At 32.0% G+C, this 20,379-nt stretch overlaps 2 protein-coding genes across 7 annotated transcripts in view; one reads left to right on the top strand and one right to left on the bottom strand.

Moving 5' to 3' along the window:
- The window catches only part of LOC136972479 (THAP domain-containing protein 1-like), a 306,926-nt gene that overhangs the window by 233,822 nt on the left and 52,725 nt on the right, over positions 1–20,379 (top strand). The gene's annotated exons all lie outside the window — the stretch shown is intronic.
- LOC136972206 (putative leucine-rich repeat-containing protein DDB_G0290503) overlaps positions 1–20,379 on the bottom strand; it is a 119,463-nt gene that overhangs the window by 57,786 nt on the left and 41,298 nt on the right. For all 5 annotated transcript variants that reach the window (XM_067266769.1, XM_067266789.1, XM_067266783.1 and 2 more), the window contains 3 exons: positions 11,338–11,419; positions 2,291–2,421; positions 1,586–1,645 (listed from right to left, as the gene is read on the bottom strand). In XM_067266769.1, the coding sequence (XP_067122870.1) occupies positions 1,586–1,645; positions 2,291–2,421; positions 11,338–11,419 (273 nt within the window). The remainder of the gene's footprint in view (positions 1–1,585; positions 1,646–2,290; positions 2,422–11,337; positions 11,420–20,379) is intronic.

Below are 20,379 nucleotides of genomic sequence, written 5' to 3'. Positions count from 1 at the left end.
CCAATGACAATTGCGGAATGTAATGAAATTGTATTATGAGAAAATAAAATAAAATCGTTTTATTACTAATTAAAAATTTTTCTTATTGTACTTAAGAAAATATTAAATATTAAAAATACAGTATTTTTAAAGTTAAAATAAGTTAAAACTAACGAAAATCAAAACCAAAATGATGGGTCCTTGTATATCAATGACATAACACACATAACTGAGGAGCAAACGAAAAGAACCAAGCTGAATTAATTAAGTTGGAAAAAAAAAATATGCATTATAATCAAGAAAATGCGAGTACTGTATTAATCTTTAAAATATTGGTATTAAATCTGTCTTATAAAATCATGATGACCCCTGTAAATCAAGTTATCCGATAAGAATAAAATACAATACAGTACCAATATAGCTCTATTGTTGAAAAAATTGCTTATAAATGTTCACCTTGAGTTTTGTTTAGTAGAAACGGCTAAAAAGTGTGCAAAATACATACAGAAATACAATATTACAGCACTACCTGTACTGGACGATCACCTGTCTAAAAGACCACTTTTTGAAAAAACAATGGGTGGTTGCCATAGACAGGTTTTACTGTATTTATAGTATGTACATTTTAAAATAAAAAACTGAGTCAGAATGTTTATATTTTGCTGTTTAGTAAAATATAAAAGAATATAATTAACACAATTATAACTTTTCTAACAAAAGCTTTTACTTAAGTATATTACTTCTACTATAAAAATTAAAATTAAATCAATATTACTTAAAATATAAATTGTAAACTTTTTCTAATAGGATGTCTGTAAATTCATTAAACAATACAGTCAAACCTGTTTTTATGTGGTCTTTTTTTGTGCGATTTTTTATTTGTGCGATTTTTTTATGCGAATCTTTAATTTGTGCAGTTTTTTTTGTGCGATTTTTTATTTGTGCGGTATAGTTGGCGACTAGTCTCGTGCTATTCGTCATGTCTCACGTTGACTTATTATAGCTAAATAAACTTATAGCATAAATGCACTTATTATAGTAATATTATTGCATGAATATGCGAAAAATGAAATAATTTACTTTTTAAGTCAACAAAACACCACCTGGACAAAAATATGTAAAACAGATGATGCAGTCAAGTGCTGACATTTGTTGTCAATAAATTCTATTTCGTACGGTTTTGAGTTATTTTCTATGTGAGACTTTTTTTATGCAGTCCCTGTTGACCGCATAAAAAAAATATTTTTTTAATTGTGTTGCGAAAACTATTTTTTACAGCCATTTGTGAAGTTTCGTGCGATTTTTTTTATGCGTTTTTTTTTTAATGCGGTCCCTATCCACCGCATAAAAACAGGTTTGACTGTAATAAAATACTTTTTTAAATATTCATTATTATAATTTAACCAATAATAATTTGCATGCAAATCAAATGCAAGTCATCAGCTACAAATATGTTAACAATTAACATCAGTTTGATACATAAATTAAAGACAAAAAAGTATTAAGATGCAATTAAATATTATAAAAATATTAACATGTATCTTAATATTTTTATATCTGTGTACATAAAATTATTCAAAATTTCAAATACTATTATTTTTCTTACTTTTGCAGGCCATATAGGAAATCCTTTAAGTTTTGCCCAAACAAGAGTATGTGGTTTTCTCTACAAAAAAACAAAAATTATTTTTAAGTTTTATTATATAGTTAGCACAATCTGCAATAAAATAATTATTAAATTATTAAAAATTCTAAATTTTCATAAACAGTTAGATGTTTGAACATTAGTAAAAGAAAAAAAAAACTCAATATTGTTACATGCCAGGTATTAAAAGTATATGTTAAAATGTAATGCATTTGGAAAATCTAAATAAAAGAAATTTACTGAATTAATACATAGCATTTATTCAGTAGTATCAATATTTGTTTATTAAAATCCTTCATTTTTAATGAAGATGTTGAATAAATTAGTAAATTTTGACATTTTTCTGACAAATACATTTCTAAAATAAAATGTATTTATCAGGTATTTAGTTAATATAAAGAAACTTACTTTAACATTTAACATAATTTATGCTTAACATTTATTGCTTTATTGCTAATTGTTAATATTTTGTAAATATTAAATAATGTGCTTGAAAAAATAATTCTAGTTTCTTTTTAATTGAACCAAGTAATATCTAGAAAACACCATTCATACTTATATACTTCATAAATTATTTTTACTATCTGTATCAAATTAAAATAGTAGTATATAAATACATTTTCAATATAACAAATATTTGAATGAATAAGATAAACCAAAACTTACACAAGGTTCAGAGAACCATTTGTCTTTCATAGAATAAGCATGTAAATAACAATCAGGGCAAGTTTCTATTTCTCTCAATTCTTCTTGACATACTTTTAGTATTGTTTTAATTATGGGCATTCCATGAGATGCTATAAAATATAATTAATATTGACAATTATATGTTAAGAATAATTGTAATATAATTAAAATTACAAAGATAGATTTGTACATTTAAGAAAAATTATTAATTTATCAAGGTTAGAAATTAAGAATATCTGTCCCGTGGACAACAAGGTCTAGTCTTCTGGTTGTCCTGTAATAAAATCAGTTGTCCAAGCTGCCGGGTATATATATATACTTAATAGTGTGTGTATATATTTATCTACCAAGTAATACAGAAAAATTGCCACACTTACATAAAAAATAAAGATTTTTAATTGCTTGCACATTATGCAGCCATTCATTATGTTTACACACGAAAAGAAATCTTGAACATCTTAGAAAACCAAAAGGTGTTTGTTTACTTAAGTGCCAACTTAAGAAACACTGAATAAGCCTATAAAATTCTTATTACATGTGTTCCCAATTTGTCAAAAAAAAAAAAAAATTTTTTTAATGAAGTAAAAATTATATTTAAAAACTCAAACATAAAGAATTCTGAGATAAAACATATACAAAAGGCTATAACTGGTTACAGTGTTAAAAACTGAATTAAGAATCACATGCTAAAATTCTTTTTAATAGGTACACAAAACTAATAACTATAATCAGTTTAGTAAAAAGTTGAAAAGCATGTGACAAGTGGTAACCAATAGTAGGACATTACATCTGATCCATCAATCTAGCCTGGTATTCTGTGGTTTGTATTTTTCAGCAAACTGTAACTTTAAACTGAATCAACCATGTTCTAAATTAAATTTATCCTATAAAATCAATCATTATTATCTTTTATATCTTTGTACAAATTACAATCATAGATTAAATACACAGCAGGTTCATTTATAGATTTATACAATTATTTGTACAAAAAGCCATAAACATATGTTTATTTTAAATCTGATAGAATTACAAGTCACTAACACTCCCTCTAGAGTTTTCAAAACATTCTTTATAAGCATTTTCTGAAATCTTCTAACTCTGTTTGAATCCTTTTTCCATTTCAAAATGAGTAATGTTCTAGAATGGAACTTGAGCTTTTTGTAGTACATTCAAAAACTGTAATCATTGTTTTTTTTAACAAAAAAATAAGATTCTAAGGAAACCTAACAGCAGCAATAAATAATGTTTACAGCTGTAGTTTCTAGGCAATCACCAAAACATTTGGAAGAATGATGTCACATTCATCTTTCACGGAAACAAATGTAAGTAAATATCAAATAAAATTTATTATTCAATATTGCATGTAAGTAAAATGAAAATAAAACATCTGATTATATTAAATACATAAATAACAGTTTTGTTTTAATGATCTAACAGGTGCTGACATCTGATTAATAAATTAAAAATTCATTTATCAGATGTCAGCACCTGTTAGACCATTAAAGCGAAACTGTTATTTATGTATTTAATTATAGTTTTTCTGAATTTAAAACAGTGTAACTTGTTCAATTCAGAATGTGAATAAAATGAAAAGTAGTCAATTTTCGAAAAATTATTAGTTATGGCAAAAATAAGCATTTTCTTATATATATTAATTTTTATAAAACTGAAAACAAAATTAATTTAACACTACAAAATATTAATCTTAAAAATAAATTTTTAATTTAGTAACATGATTTAGAAAATACTTCATTTCTATTTAAATCAAATTTATAATTTAAACAGGTTAGTTGTTGTTTATTTAAATTCAATGAAAAATAAAATTAATAAATCAATATGAGAGAATATAATAAATTAAATAAATCTTTTAAAATGTGAAAATATTCTACAGTTTGTACATGTGACTATTACTTCATAAATTGTTGATATTTTCCTCCAGTTGCAATTTTTTATTTTCTCATCTTGTGCTTTCTGCTAACATGTTCATGTTGACCATATTAGAATTGTCATTATAATGGAGTTTGACATCTCAAATGTACTTATTACTATTTAATTGAATAAAATATGCATGAAAAACAAAAAAGTCAAGAAAAAATGAAAAAAATCTGATGCCCACTGACAACTTTGAAAATATATTTGGTAGTGCAAGTAAAATTTTGGTTATCTGGTTGTCCCAGGCTGCTAAATTTTGATTGACTGAAATTATTATTAATGTTATTATTCTAAATTATTTACACACTAATAGGAAAATATATTATATTAGAGTTAAATATTTTAAACAGTTTTTAAACAATAAGAATGTTTCTCTTTAGCTCTGATTTCTAAGTGCAATTCTTCATGTTCCTTACATTACATTAAATGTGTAAAATATAAAACTGGAAGATCAGATATTTCTTTTAGTTATGAAAAATAAAAAAATTTAAAGTTAATCCTAATGACTATTCATATTAATAGATCATTCATATTAATAGTCATTCATTTTTAAACACTTAAATATTATCAAACTGTTTCAAAGATTTTCAAGAAAATGAAATCAAGCACTTTTAAATAAACTTCCATCTTTATCATTTAAAATAATAATGTTTCAAATGTTTCAATAAAAATATTTATACTGCTTTTGATTCCAATGGGTATCACATACTTTTCACATGACATAACAATACTGTTAGATACCATATTATATATCATACAAACAAATAACAGAAAATTATATATTTTTCTTATTTATACATTCCCAAAATATTCTGCTGGTTGTCAAAGTAGTGATCAGATTGTATTTGACTGTTGTCTCTGAAAGGAAAAGTTTTCACAAACTAAAATAAATATTTCTGTGCTTGATTTCAATTCAATTTTTTTTTATCATTCATTAAATATTTAAAACTATGTTAAATGTATGCAAAATGAAAACAATAGAAACCATAAATCAATATTTCATTTGCATAATTATTGTGTTTAAGATTTTAATTTACCTATACAATTAAAGACTAAGAAAATATTAACAATAATGAAATAATGTACTAATTTTCTGTATCAATTATTACAGAGATTAATTAATTTAAAAATATGAAATACCGTAATTTCATGCAAATAACCCATGATGGTGTATACCTCAAAAAATGCAAGAACAAAAATGAAACCTCCAGGGTGGATGTTGAAAGCAAAGATCATTACTGGCATGCAGTTTATAAATTGTCATTTCAAGCATAAAAATATTGCTTATTCTGTTTCGTTTCTTTTAACAAATTATTTAGATATACATAAACAACCAAGTGCAAATATTCTATAATAATCATATTAACATCCTGATTATCCTGATCCTATTATATTAACATCCTTGCACTGAAATGTACAATCCATCCTGATTATTTGGATGGAATTGTACAGTACATTTCAGAGCAACGAAAACTTTCTCCATTAATTCATCATTATCATTTGACATTAAAGTTATGTAATGTTATTATTATCATAAAAGCCAATGTGTCACAAGTTGTTCTGTCACAATTATAGGAAATGCTATTTATTATGACATATTTTGCAAACTAAAATTTTTTTTAATTAACAATTTCTATCTTTTTAGAATTGCTGAATTATTAAGATTTAAAATAAAATGTGATAAAACATCTTATTTTAAATTTTATAACAGAATAAATTATTTTTATATAATAAAATATAAAAATAATTTATCCTATTATTAATCTGTAACCATAAAACTGTTTGACTTCCACAAAGAGAAAAATAATCAGTTATTTTTAATTATTATTCATTAATAAATCACATAATCTGTTCCAAAAATATAAATTTATCAAATTTGTTCCTTAATAATTTTTCTGAATTTTATATTAATCTGTAAACTAGAAGTAAATTTAATCAAAAATTAATTTTTTTTTATTTGTTGCACAATCAAAATTATTAAGGCAAAAATTGAAAACTCATAAACAGTATCATTAAAATTATAAGTTATAATTTTTTGCACTTGGTTTTTATTTTTAGACTAGTTCATTAACATTGGTTCTTAAACTAAGGGGTATGAAATATAACTGAAGAATTCGAAAATAATTAAAATACTTCAAAAACAAATTTTATCAAATTTTTAACAAACTTTAAAAATGTTGTATTAGGAAAATTTATAATTTTGCAACACAAAATATATAAATTTATAATTTATAACACAGCATTTTTAAAGTCACAAAATGTGTTAAAATTTAAATATGATTTTAAAATTTAATGTTAATACCATACTATGGGCTCAGTCTGATCTACTTTATTGCATTTCATGATGACTTGTTACACATTACTGTTACAATAACAATGACATTAAGTAACATTAATGTCAAATGATAATTAAGTATAAATTAAATAGCATAATAAATATGGCTATAATAAATTTAAGGGCTTATCATATCAGGGAATTATTATAACTGTATTTATTAGACTATTTAATTTATACTTAATTTTATGTTGTGGGCTAGAAACATTATTTAATAATCAAATGATAATGGTAAATGAATGGAGAAAATTTTTCTTGTGCCAAAATATACCAGACCATTATTCAAACTATAGCTTGGCTAACTATTAATAATTAATATAAAATAATTTTCCCTAAAGATAGGCAGTTAGACTGTTATCATCTACTAACACTAACTATAATTAAAATAATTTTTTAATTAAATTTAATAATTTTATTTAATAATTATTAAATTTAATTCAAAATAATAATTAATGAAATTAAAACTAAAAATGATATTACCTTTTTGCTTTATTTTTAAACTCTGTAAGGTAGAAACCTGTTTTACATTAATTAAACTAACATTGTATAAAATTTAAAAAATTAAATTAACTTTCAGTCTAAATGTGCATTAACAAAGATAACAGCTTAGTACAGAGGCATGAAGGCACAAGCAACACGCATTTGTGTATTGTCTTCATTAACAAGCATTTGAAAACACCTTGCGAGTATGATACAGTATGAAGACTTAACAGGAAAGTGGATACTGAGAAATTCTTGTAAAATACTGAAAAAAAATCATCCTTGTACTCACTGGCCACCCCCATATTTCAATTGCAGGTGTACATGAACAGTCCTATTATGTAAATTAAATGTAACAATAAATAAAAAAAATTTATTGTTTTTATTTTATTTTATGACTAATTCCCTTTGACCAGTAGTGTGAGAACGTAATCGAGGTTACCTATCTAAGTTCGGAAAAAACTTGAGTAACACCTAATCGACACCTGTTGGTGAAACAGTTTCTCAATTTGTCATACCCAATTTAGGAAATGGTTACCTTATGGTTCCGAAGTGGTAGGAGGGACTTAAAGATAAAAGATTGGGGATCGATGATCACAAAATCAACGTTCTCCTTAACGTCAGGAGCCCGACACTAGTTATTCAGTTTTGTTATATGCAGAATAACACACGTAGTAATTCGTCTCGCGAATTATACGAGAGCATCAAGTGAGCGGTAGAATGAAAAGTCATGCATTTAAATAATAAACAAATTTAATATACACTAATTTTTAGTTTATATTAAATTTACAATTAGGAATATACAATTAATTAATACAAAATTAGAAATATACAATAAATGCAAATCACAACAATATTATAATAACATGAAATGCAACAAAAGATAATTCAAACTACTATATCTAAGCCTAAATAACCTTAATCTATCTTATTACTAACTTAATCTATATCTTAGTTCGCGTGTGGAGAGAGAGTTTACAGATATCTAACGATCAATACCTCAGCAACTTCTTATAGCAAGTCGTATTCAAAGAACTTGTAATCTTCTCATATTCACATATAACAATACTAATAATGTCTACACATGCGGGAACTGCACCCAATAAGTATTTCTTGAATGGCTGCCTATGGACTGTGCCTTAGAGTTCCGTGTGGCCAGTTCAGGTTCTAATTATTCCTCTGATGAACTGCACCTAACATCGTATGGGTATGGCTTCTATCCTTCCATGGACTGCACTGATAATTTCTTATATCTTGTATGGCTTCACCTCTCTTAGAAACTGTGCATTTTGGCACTAAAATGGCTCCCTTTTATAGGGCCTAGTGGTCTGCAGCCAGCCAAGACTTGTTCTATAATTCATCTCAACTCTGTCGATGAAAAGGAAGTCTATTTCCGTTAGTTTTTGATAATACTTTTGATTTTACATTTTATTATTTTAATGATTTTCTAAAATGTCTTAATTTGACTTGACATTATTTCTATTACATAACATTCTGTATTGACTGTTGATTATAGTCATATAATTCTTTAAGGCTAAAAATAGAGATTTTTATCCAAACAGACAAAATCGAAAGTTCTTGACATATTTGACATCATCAACCAGGAAGTTATTTCAATGGAAACTTCTTTTGAATCATTATCAAAAATTATAAATATTATTTTAACAATTTAAAAAATTAAATTATTAATTTAAATAATTTTGCAAATTAACACCCTATATCTTCTCTAATCTCACAAGTAGTAGTAATAAAATAAACTGGAAACAAATTAAATAGAAAATAATTATAGTGTGAGTCAACTTTAACTCATGACTGGAATTTAAAATTGGCAGATAACCTGACCCATCACATAACATGCACCCACATTTCAAATTCTTTTTAAAACACAGATAATCTGCAGGTTATCCGTACAAAATTATGATTCTTTTCAAAGTATATGAGTACAATCAATTGTATTTTGAGTGTATCTTATATAATCTAGACAACTTGATTATTTTTAATTGAAAGAATAAACATAAATTTTAGTATGAATAATTTAAAGAATTTAAATAACTTAAATTTAAAATTATTCATATTGATTTATACTTCAAAATTATTTAATATTAAAAAGAATGCTATATATTTATCTTTTTGAATTTCAACAACACAAAGTATTTCAATTCACTATATCTTAAACATAAAATTATTATAAAAATACAATAAATAAAATAATGAAGATAAGTTATCATAGATAAACTCAATTTATAGTAGCTTTGAAAATATTCATATCTGTAAAATGTTTTCATAGTATAAAATATATTTTTGATATACAATATATATTCTACAATAATTACAAAAATAATTATTTTTTTCTGATCATTCTTTGATCCTGATGACATTTCATCTAATATAGAATAATATGTTGAAATAATACTTTTTATTAACATCTGTATACAGTGGGTGATCAGTTAATGAACAGTTTGGACTATGAACAAATCGAATAACGATATAACCGTCCATGACTACGTGGATGGTTATATCGAAATTTAAGTATGTCTGGAAGCAATGACTGGCTTGGGGTCCGGGCAGCACAATTGGTAGTGCACCGCGCAGCAGGCAGAGGCTGCAGGTTCAAGTCCCGCCCCGGATCAGTTATTTTCTTCCAGATTGTTCTAAATTATTTATTAAATTATTAAAATTATAATTATTAATTCAGTTAAGAGATGGCACCTAACACTTACCTTTATACCAAATTCATTTGTATTTATTAATTAATTATAGCCATTTAGTAGCCCGATTATTTAGGCGTTTGTTGATTTATTAATCAATATATTGTTTTTTTATTTTAAAAAATACAAAAAAACAGTGAAAACCTGGAGAAAAAAAAATATGTGAGATGTACAGTAAGGATGTCATGAAAGAACATATGTGTCAGAAGTGGTTTGCAGGGTTTTGTTCCAGAGATTTTTCTGTTCAAGATGCACCACAAACAGGTCGACCAGTTGAGATTGAAAGCGATCAAATAAAAGAATTCGTCAACAGTAATCCAAGCCATACGAGGCAGGAGATTGCAGGTATTCTTCAAATATTGAAATCAAGCATGGAAAATGAACTGTCAACTTGGATACATCAGCGCGAGCTTGATGTTTGGGTTCCATATGAACTCAGTGAAGACAATCACATCACTTATATTTCCATCTCTGATTCTCTTAAAAAACATAGGAAAGTGACCCATTTTTGAAGCAAATGGTGATGGGGGGATGAAAAGTGGATTGTTTATGTCTACATCAATCACAAAAAATTGTGGAGAAGCACAGCAGTGAAGTGGTTTTAGTAACCACTAAAACCACTTCAAAAGCTGGACTTCATCTAAACAAAATCATGCTCTTGATTTGGTGGGATTGGAAAGATGTTTTGTTTTACGAACTGCTTCCAAAAAACAAAATAATCAATTCCGACGTATACTGTGACCAGCTGGACAAATTAAATACAGCGATTCAGGAGAAGCATCCAGAACTGGTGAATCATAAGAGGGTCATCTTCCACTATGATAATACCTGACTACATGCATCCTTGTAAACCCAGCAAAAATGGTTGGAGCATGGCTGGGATGTCTTAGCTCATCCTCCATATTCACTCAAACCTTGCTTCTTCCAATTTCCACTTATTTTGCTCCCATCAAAATTATTTAAACAAACAGTGCTTCATTTCTGATCACAATATAAAACAGTGGTTGAAATAGTTTTTTGCCAAAAAAACCTGGAAGTTTTTTAAACCAGGTATTATGAAGCTCCCCAAAAAATGCCAAAAGTACTTGATGAAAACAGTGAATAAAATTTTTATTTTCTATAAAAAAAAGTCTTTTATTTTTACCTAAAAAAAACACAGACTTATTAACCAATAGTAAAAATCCCGCTGGTAAAAATGCAGTAATTAGTCCTAGTAAATTATCATAGTGGCTAGTATATCAACTACATAAACATATTACATAATATAAAAATAGAAATATTAATAAACTATGTAAACATCATAGAAATGTAAAATTAAATTGAAAAAATCAAGATCAAAAATAAAATTAAATTAAATAGCTCATCTATTAACAAAACATTCAAATTATTTTATTTACAAATAAGCAATAAAAAACGTATATGACATCATTCATGAACAGACTATTAATCATCATTATATTGACTTAAATTATGTATCACAATTTTATGCCAAAAATATAGCCAAAACAAAAATTAAAACATATAACCTATGAAAATTTTTTATATTAATAAAACATTTTAAAATTACTTACAACATGTTATGTGATTGTGCAAGATCCATTTGACATCTGCTAAAAATGAAGCAGTTGTTGTATAAGCTTTTTTACGGATATTCTGAAAAATAAAATTATTTTACAAAAACAATAACTATTAATCATTGTATTTTGTGAAATTTGACAAACTTATGTAAAAATATTTCATATTTCCTTTATACACACACTACTCTATTCATATAATTCATATTCCTTTTTCCAAACAGCATCATATTACTGATAAACAAATGACAAGAGAGGTTAAGGCAGTGATGGGCAAAGTACGGCCCGCGGGCCAACTCCAGCCTGCAAAGGTATTTAATCCAGCCCACCGAGGGTCCATCGACATGGATAGTATATGGCCCGCTATAATGTGTGTTTTGACAGTCGAGAAGTATAAAGTAGATTCTACTTAGTAGAATAATAGATGCATAACCTATAGGTGAAGCTAAACTAGCCGCGTAGTTCATGTGTTGCGTAATACGGGGCGCAAAGCGTGGTGAAATGAGAGGCGCGGGCGGCGGGGGCGAGTGAACTCAGTCGCCACTCGCCACTCACCAGCTGTCACTGACCGAGCCGCACGTTTTACGTTAATTTTGTCTCTTGTTCTTGCTTGTTCGCGTAACGCTTTACATTCATAATCGTTTTAAAAAAAATCTGCGCTTTTGGGATAATGGCATATAAAAAACGAAAAGTCGATTCCAAGTGTCGTCTGTTTAAAGAAGAGTGGGCTTGGAAATACTTTTTTACGGAATACAACGGTAAGCCAGTATGTCTTATTTGTAATGAAGCAGTGGCGGTATTTAAAGATTTTAACCTTGCTCGTCATTTCAACACCAAACATTAAAAACCAAATATGCTTTGATGAATGACGCAGAAAAAAAGGTAAATGCGGAAAACCTAAAAAAACAATATCTGCTCAACGGAATGTGTTTATAAAGCAAAACACTGCTCAAAAGGCTTCTACACTGGCTGGATATGTTGTGGCTTATAAAATAGCTAAAAATAACAAACCATACTCAGAAGGAGAATTTGTAAAAGATTGTATGGTGAGTATGAGTAAAATTTTATGTCCAGAAAAAATTAGAGTTTGAGTCTGTCAGCTTATCGCGAAAAACAGTAACAACGCGAATTGATGCCATTGCATCAAACTTGTCGACTCAATTTAGGCAGCGTATAGAAAACTTTAAATATTTTTCCGTGACGATGGATGAAAGTACGGATAGAAGTGACACTGCTCAATTATTAATCTTCATTAAAGGCGTTGACGACGAATTTAATATTACTGAAGAGCTAGCTTGTTTGCAATCGATAAAAGGAAAAACGACGGGGCAAATAATTTATAACGAATTTTCCGAAGGTCTTCAAAATTTAAATGCGCCTATTTCAAAATTATGCAATATAACTACAGATGGAGCCCCAAATATGGTTGGAAAAAACGCGGGATTTTCAGGTATTTTTTGGAACCAGAATCCTAATCACGATGTTGTATTTTTACATTGTATAATTCACCAGGACGTCCTTTGTAAAGCTGCAATAGATATTACCCATGTACTTAATGTGGTTTTAAAACTAATTAATACGATTCGATCTCGGGGCTTGGTACACCGACAATTCCAAGAATTTCTGATTGAAGTCGACGCAGATTATTCTGACCTTCTTTACCACACGAAAGTAAGATGGTTAAGTTGTGGATATGCATTTGAACGGGTTTGAAATTTAAAAGAGGAAATACAAGATTTCTTAAAGAATAAAACAGACAAATGGTCTGATTTCCAAATCTTCGAAGACAAAGATTGGCGTACCGATTTTGCATTTTTTACCGATTTGCTCGAACACTATAACAAATTAAATAAAAAATTGCAAGGAAAGAACCAATTTATAGATGAGACTTGGGGTTGTCTGAAATCATTTAAAACTCAGCTTTTTCTGTTTTATAACTGCATGGCGAAGAACGATTTAACTCACTTTCTGCGTTTAAAATCCATGTCACCAGTGAGTGAGAACAAACTAAAAGAATTCAGTCAGGCGTTGAAAAAACTTCACACAGAATTTGAAACTAGGTTTCAAGATTTTAAGAACATTCAATCATCGCTAGATGTTTTCTCGATGCCGTTTAATGTAGATCCGGAAAATGTATCTGCAGAATTGCAGTTGGAAATTATTGAAATGCAGTGCAGTACCCATTTAAAGCAATTGTTCTTGAATTCCACAAAACTAGATTTTTATAGAGCACTGCGGAAAGCTGAATTCCCAAAGATGATTGCTCACGCCCAGAAAATTATGGCGATGTTTGCGTCGTCTTATGTGTGCGAACAGACTTTTTCGACCATGAAATTGCGGAAAAACTCAATCAGAAACCGATTGACTGATGAACACCTTTTCGCACTGCTGAAAGTTGCTTCGTCACAGCTGGAACCTGCTTTCGAAAATATTATGGAAAATCAAAAACAATTCCATATGTCTCACACGCCTACCATGGCAGGGCCTTCGAATAAAAGTTAAATTAATTATTATTTAAGGTAAAAGGTAATTTGTAACATTTGTGTGTAATGCTGTAATGTTTTTATAATATTATGATTAAAAGCTTTAACACAAAATGCATTTTTTCTATAATTCTGGCCCTCCTCTAGAATTTCTTAAACTTTGTGGCCCCCCATTAAAAAAGTTTGCCCACCACTGGGTTAAGGCATCAGCTTATTGCTCTGAAGGATCTGAAAAGGAATCCAGTTTAGTCAAAAAACTCCAGGGATTTTTTGAGAATGGTCTATCCTGAATATGTTGGATCCTGTTCTTTGTCACCAACTGTCCTTTGGGACATGGCCAAACCATTAACAGGCTTGATAAAAGGCCCATTTAGTGCCTACTGAACAAAAAGAATAATAAACCTATCCTAACACTAATGTGTAAACACTTGTAATCTACAATAATTTTTACTATTAATGATGTGACAAATGCTTAGCCACTATTGCAGTTATCTGTGAAAAAATCATCATCAATTTTTCTATATATTAACTATATATTAATTATTCTATATATTAACAGAAGCCCAACTCTGCAGTTGGGCTTCTGTTGGCCGACTGAGTTGCCTGTGTAGTGGTTGCAGGCCATGGGCGTGGATGCATCCCCAGTTGTGGCTTATATGTGCTGGAAGAGGAGATCGGAACGAAGGTCTATTTTCTTATTAAAGATCGCAGCATTACTTCTTGCCACCTGCAGATGGCTATGCTTGGTCAGCCATACTCAGCAAACGAAATCAACAAGGCAGCTAAGGAGACAAATTCCCTGACTTTTTGACAATTTTCGATAAATTCCCTGACTTTTTGACAATTTTTGACAAATTCCCTGACATTCCATGACTTTTTCATGGAATGTCAGGGACTAATGACAAACTAATGAAAATCCCTGACTTTCCAGGTGCATAGGAACCCTGTGTGTATATATACATATATATACATATACATACATATACACTTTGTTATGTAAAACGGTAATTGTCACCAAGCTCCCATATGTTAGAAACAGCCACAAGCTGCTGTCATTTAAAACTAGACACTGATGATAATTCCAGACATTGATTTCTCTAAATAAAAATATAAAACAATTTCTTTAAAAATTTTATCACTTCACAAATTACAAAATAACAGTCATTCATCCATACTTCAAAAAAAAAAAAAAAAAAACAAGATAATCAAGTAGACTAAACATTAAGTATTAGTTGTCAAACATGATCATACAATACTCTATGTATATAATTGTTTGCAAAGACATTTCTACTTCAAGAATTTTCCAATGTAAGAGATTTTATATGATTGGGAGATAATACAAGTGTCAATGAGCCTTCGCAATGTTTCCGGACAGATGATAAAACGAAGCTTAAAGTCTCTTAGTTATCTTTAATATAAACTGAATCAATACAAACTGGACAGGTACAAATCGTCATCACAACGTGTAATACGTAGACGCCATTACCCTTTCTCCCTCCAGCACCGATCAACCACGTTACATGCGCGCCCCCTCCCAAACATACACTTTTTTCTGCACTAATACGATTGATACCGAACATCCCGCCCACCTTGAAAGAACAGTTTCAATCTGACGTGGTTACAAGACCAGTGTCACTAATCAGTTAATCAAGAGGAAGTGGGCATATCTTCACAATAGGTCGCTTGAGCTGTTGACCGGATGCCAATTTGACTGTCACGACCCGTACACAATTGTCCTCTCCAGGATGAAGTTCACAAACTCTCGCCATCTTCCATTTTGTGGGTGGTAGATCGTCCTCCTTGAGTAACACTAACTCACCAATCTTGATGTTCTCCCTTTTGGCTGCCCATTTAGGTCGTTGTTGTAGCCTTACAAGATATTCACGTTTCCACCGTCTCCAGAAATGTTGCAACATCTGTTGGCCTAGCTGCCATCGAGAAAGGCGGTTAGAATTGATGCTAGTGAGATCTGGCTCAGGAATTGCTGAAAGGGAATCGCCAATAATGAAGTGTCCTGGTGTGAGAACTGTGAGATCATTAGGATCACTGCTAAGTGCTGTGAGTGGTCTGGAGTTTAAGCAGGCTTCAATTTGACACAACAGTGTTTCCATTTCCTCATAGAGTCAGTCGATGAGGTCCAAGTACCCTTTTTAGATGGTATTTCACTGACCTTACTCCAGCCTCCCACAGACCTCCAAAGTGAGGGGCTGCAGGAGGGCTGAAGTGCCATGAAATGCCTTCGTTGGCAAGCCAGTTGTATATCTCATTAGTATGTTGCCTGATTGAAACATAATTGATGAATTTTTTGAGTTCTCGATCTGCTCCAATAAAATTGGTACCACAGTCACTGAAAATATCAGAGCATTTTCCTCGTCGAGCTACAAACCGCTTGAGAGCTGCTAAGAATGCATCTGTTGTCAGTGCACTGACTAGTTCAAGATGAACAGCTCGAGTGACAAAACACACAAACACCGCTAAGTATGACTTGAATGAATGTTGACCTCGACCCTTGATGAGGCGAAGTTGAAAGGGGCCTGCAAAGTCGACTCCGCACTTAAGGAAAGGACGCGCTGGATTCACCCGCATTGGCGGTAAATCACCCATAAGTTGTTGGGCAGTTTCTGCACGTTGTCTCACGCACGGAATGCATCGTCTTATGTGATGTCGAATGGCGTCCCGGGCTCCAATTATCCAAAAACGTTGTTGTAAGGTTGACATCACTAGTTGGAGACCTCCATGTAGTAATCTCTTATGCTCCATGTCTATGAGTAACTGTACAAGCTTGTTACGATGTGATAACAAGATGGGGTGTGCTTGATCAGGAGTTATCTTCGCATATCTAAGTCTTCCGCCCACCCTGAGAATTCCGTTGTGGTCAAGATAGGGATGTAATTGTGTTACTTTACCCTTGCTTGGAAGCGGTTTGTTATTCCTTAATGCCTCAATCTCTGGGCCGAAGCTGTTGTGCTGGATCACCTTAACCCAATATAAGAGAGCTGAATCTAATTCTTGCTTTGATATAGGACCTATCTGACGTGCAGTAGCAGGAAGACGACAATTGTTGATAAATCTGTGTACGAATGCTGTGACTCTTTTTAGCTTAGACAATGATGAAAACGTGGTCAATAATGACTCATCCATTCGAGTGTGAGCCACAATGGTATGGATCTTCCTTTCTTCGACAGCACATTCTGCACTATTACATAACGCAGGATTTGTTTCTGGGAATTGAGTGTCAAGAAGCCAATGAGGGCCATGCCACCAAAGTGACTGAGATAGTAACTCAGTTGCTGAAATCCCTCGGGAAGCACAGTCCGCTGGATTTTCTTCGCTAGAAATGTGATGCCATTTGGCGTTGGGAATAGTAGTTTGAACTTCCGCAACTCGATTGGCAACAAATGTTTTCCAACGTTGTGGAGACGATGATAACCAAGAAAGTGTGATCGTAGAGTCTGACCAGGCATGAACTTCGGTGATGGGTCTCCTTAGGGAGGATTGAATTGTTCTGATCAGTCTTGCCAGAAGAACAGCTCCACATAGCTCCAGTCTAGGCAAACTGGTTGTTTTCAAGGGTGCAACTCTCGTTTTTGCCGCTATGAGATAAACTTGACTACCCTTATTATGAGCCATAGTCCTCAAATAAACCGCTGCCGCAAACGCCCTTTCAGAGGCATCACAAAAGCCGTGTAAACTAATGTCTTCGATACTTGACTGACCAACACAACGTTGGATCTTGATAGTTCTAATTTGATCCAATTGGTCTCGAAATGCCTGCCATCTTTTCTCAAGGTCTCTCGGTAAGTGATCATCCCAGTCTGATTTGAGCTGCCAAAGTTCTTGGAGCATCAATTTTGCGCGAATAGTTACTGGTGCAAGTAAGCCAAGCGGATCAAAGATCCTTGCAATATCTGACAAGATTGTTCGTTTAGTACTATTGATGTGTTCTGGTAAGGTGGTTGCAGTGAAGGAAAGGTGATCAGTTGCAGGATGCCACTGAAGACCTAACGTCTTGACTGACTTCTCATTATCTATTTGAAATGGGAGTTGAATCTCTCTTAGTTCTGGTGAAATTGCATCTAGTATCAATGGGTGATTTGACACCCACTTCCGAAGATTAAACCCACCCTGTTGTGTCAGTTGAATGAGTTCTGCTTGAAGTCTAAGGGCTTCTTCTGTTGAGTTAGCCCCTGTCATTAGGTCGTCAACATAAAAGTCTTGAGTGAGCACTGTAGCTGCCAATGGAAACCTTGCACCCTCGTCCTTAGCCAATTGTTGGAGAACCTTGGTAGCTAGATATGGTGCTGAAGCCGTACCGTAGGTGACTGTTAATAATCGATAATCCTTAAGAGGCTCGGTTGGATGGTTCCTCCAAATGATTCTTTGAAAATCTCTGTCATCTGGATGTATCCAAATCTGCCGGTACATTTTTTCAAGATCTGCTACCATCGCAACAACAGGAAACCGAAACCGAATTAACAAACTGAGTAACTCATCCTGTATTCTTGGTCCAACCAGAAGCTCATCATTGAGTGAGTGTCCTGTGGTAGTTTTAGCCGATGCATCAAAAACAACCCGAAGCTTGGTTGTAGTACTTGTGTCTTTGAACACTGCATGATGGGGAAGATAATATGTCCTTGAAGGGTTGAGCTGGATTTCCTCCTGTCTAATTGCTTCCATATGTCCCAAGGATAAATATTCATCCAAAAAAGATTTATATTGATTATACAGATTGTTGTTCCCTTGTAGCCTGTGTTCTAGTTGTTGAAACCGTCTAATGGCCGTCTTTCTTGACTCTCCAAGCCTGTGTGTGGAGTTTTTGAAAGGGAGACGAACCACATACCTGCCGGTTGAATCACGTGAATGTGTACTATAAAAAATGGTTTCACACAGTTGTTCCTGTGTTGTTAAATGTCTTATTTCAGGCAGTTCTTCCAATTCCCAGAATTTTTTTAGCTGATTATTAATACTACAGTGATGAACCTTGACTGAAACTGGTGGTTGGTTCAAACCTATTGGTCCTGATAGTACCCAACCAAATACTGTGTTCAATGCGCTAGGAGTTCCTGGTGGTCCCTTGCACTGCCCTGGACAAATAACCTCATTGTAAACATCTGCACCTAAAAGTATATCGATTGTGCCTGGTTTATGAAAGGTTGGGTCCGCCAATTGAAGTCCCTTTATATGTGCCCAATTGGACGGGTCACAGTGGAAATTCGGCAAGTTTGTTGTCACATTTGGAGTAATTAGTGTTTCTACACAAATATCCTCTGAATTGCTTGAGGTAACCCTTATGTTAATGCATAAACTACTGGACGCGGTGCTAATACCGGTAGAATTAATTCCTGAAATAGTTACGTTAGATGGTTTCCGCTTCAGTCTAAGTTGCTGAGCACAACGTTCAGTAATAAAACTTGTTTGAGAGGCAGAATCCAATAGAGCCCGACATGGTTGTAGTTCTCCTTGAAAGTTCCTCACTTGAATGACAGCAGTGGATAGCAATACTTGTCTATGCCCACTTGATTGCTTTGACATGTGTGACCTGACTTCTGGTTCTACAACCCTGCTGGAGGTTGTTGCACTGTCATGTGGGCCATCTTGATGTATAAGGGTGTTATGTTTATGTGAACATTTTTTGCAGTGACCTGCTTTACACTTTGTTGCCGGATGTCCAAGCTTCAAGCAGTTGTAGCATAACTCATGCTTCTTAACTAGATCTCTCCGTTCGTTCACCGATGCGCCCAAAAATGTCGAACACTTGAAAACTGAATGTGGGCCATGACATATGGGACATGCTGGCTGCACAATACCATGGTGTGCTGCAGCAGATATTTGCTTGGACTGTGAAAACTGACGAAGTCTGGATGTTGGCCTTGATTGGTCAGAATGAATATTGGGTTGGGAAACAGCCAGTGCTCTAGCTCGTTGTTCTAAAAAAGAGGTTATGTTTTTAAATGTTGGTTCTTCTGCGTCCTTCTGAGCAAGTTCCCATTGTCTACGAGATTCTTGATCCATTTTTTCTCTGAGGATATACAGCAGAATAGAGTCCCAATGTTGTACAGGTTGCTTTAATACCTTTAGTGCACGAATACACTCATTAGTTGTATCTAGTAAGTGTCGTAACGCAGTGGCTGATTCATGTGCAATGTTGGGTTGCTTGAATAACTTCTGAATGTACGAATCAATTATCTCACGATTGTGATTGTATCTTTTTAACAATGTATCCCAAGCTTCCTGATAGTTTCCATCCGTGATGGGGATGGATTGAATCAATAAAGCGGCGTCCTGTCGTACTGAGGATTTCAAATATTGGAGTTTTTGGGCACTAGATAGTGTAGAATTATTATGAACAGTTGCTGTGAATAAATCGCGGAAGGAGAGCCATTCGTCGTACTTGCCGTTAAAAACCGGGAGTTCCAATCTTGGAAGTTTAACTTCTGTTCCAGTCGCACTGTTGGGTACTGAACTTATGGTTGTTGAATTTTGTTCAACAGTCATGAGTCGAATGGTCATGGCTTCCACGCGACCAATTAGTGTGTTATATTGAGCATCATGTACC

Source organism: Centruroides vittatus, unplaced genomic scaffold (assembly GCF_030686945.1).
Source record: "Centruroides vittatus isolate TY-2023 unplaced genomic scaffold, ASM3068694v2 contig_1057, whole genome shotgun sequence".
Taxonomy (NCBI): Eukaryota; Metazoa; Arthropoda; class Arachnida; order Scorpiones; family Buthidae; genus Centruroides; species Centruroides vittatus.
Note: the sequence above shows the minus strand (reverse complement) of the source record. Positions and strands in the feature narration are given on the sequence as shown.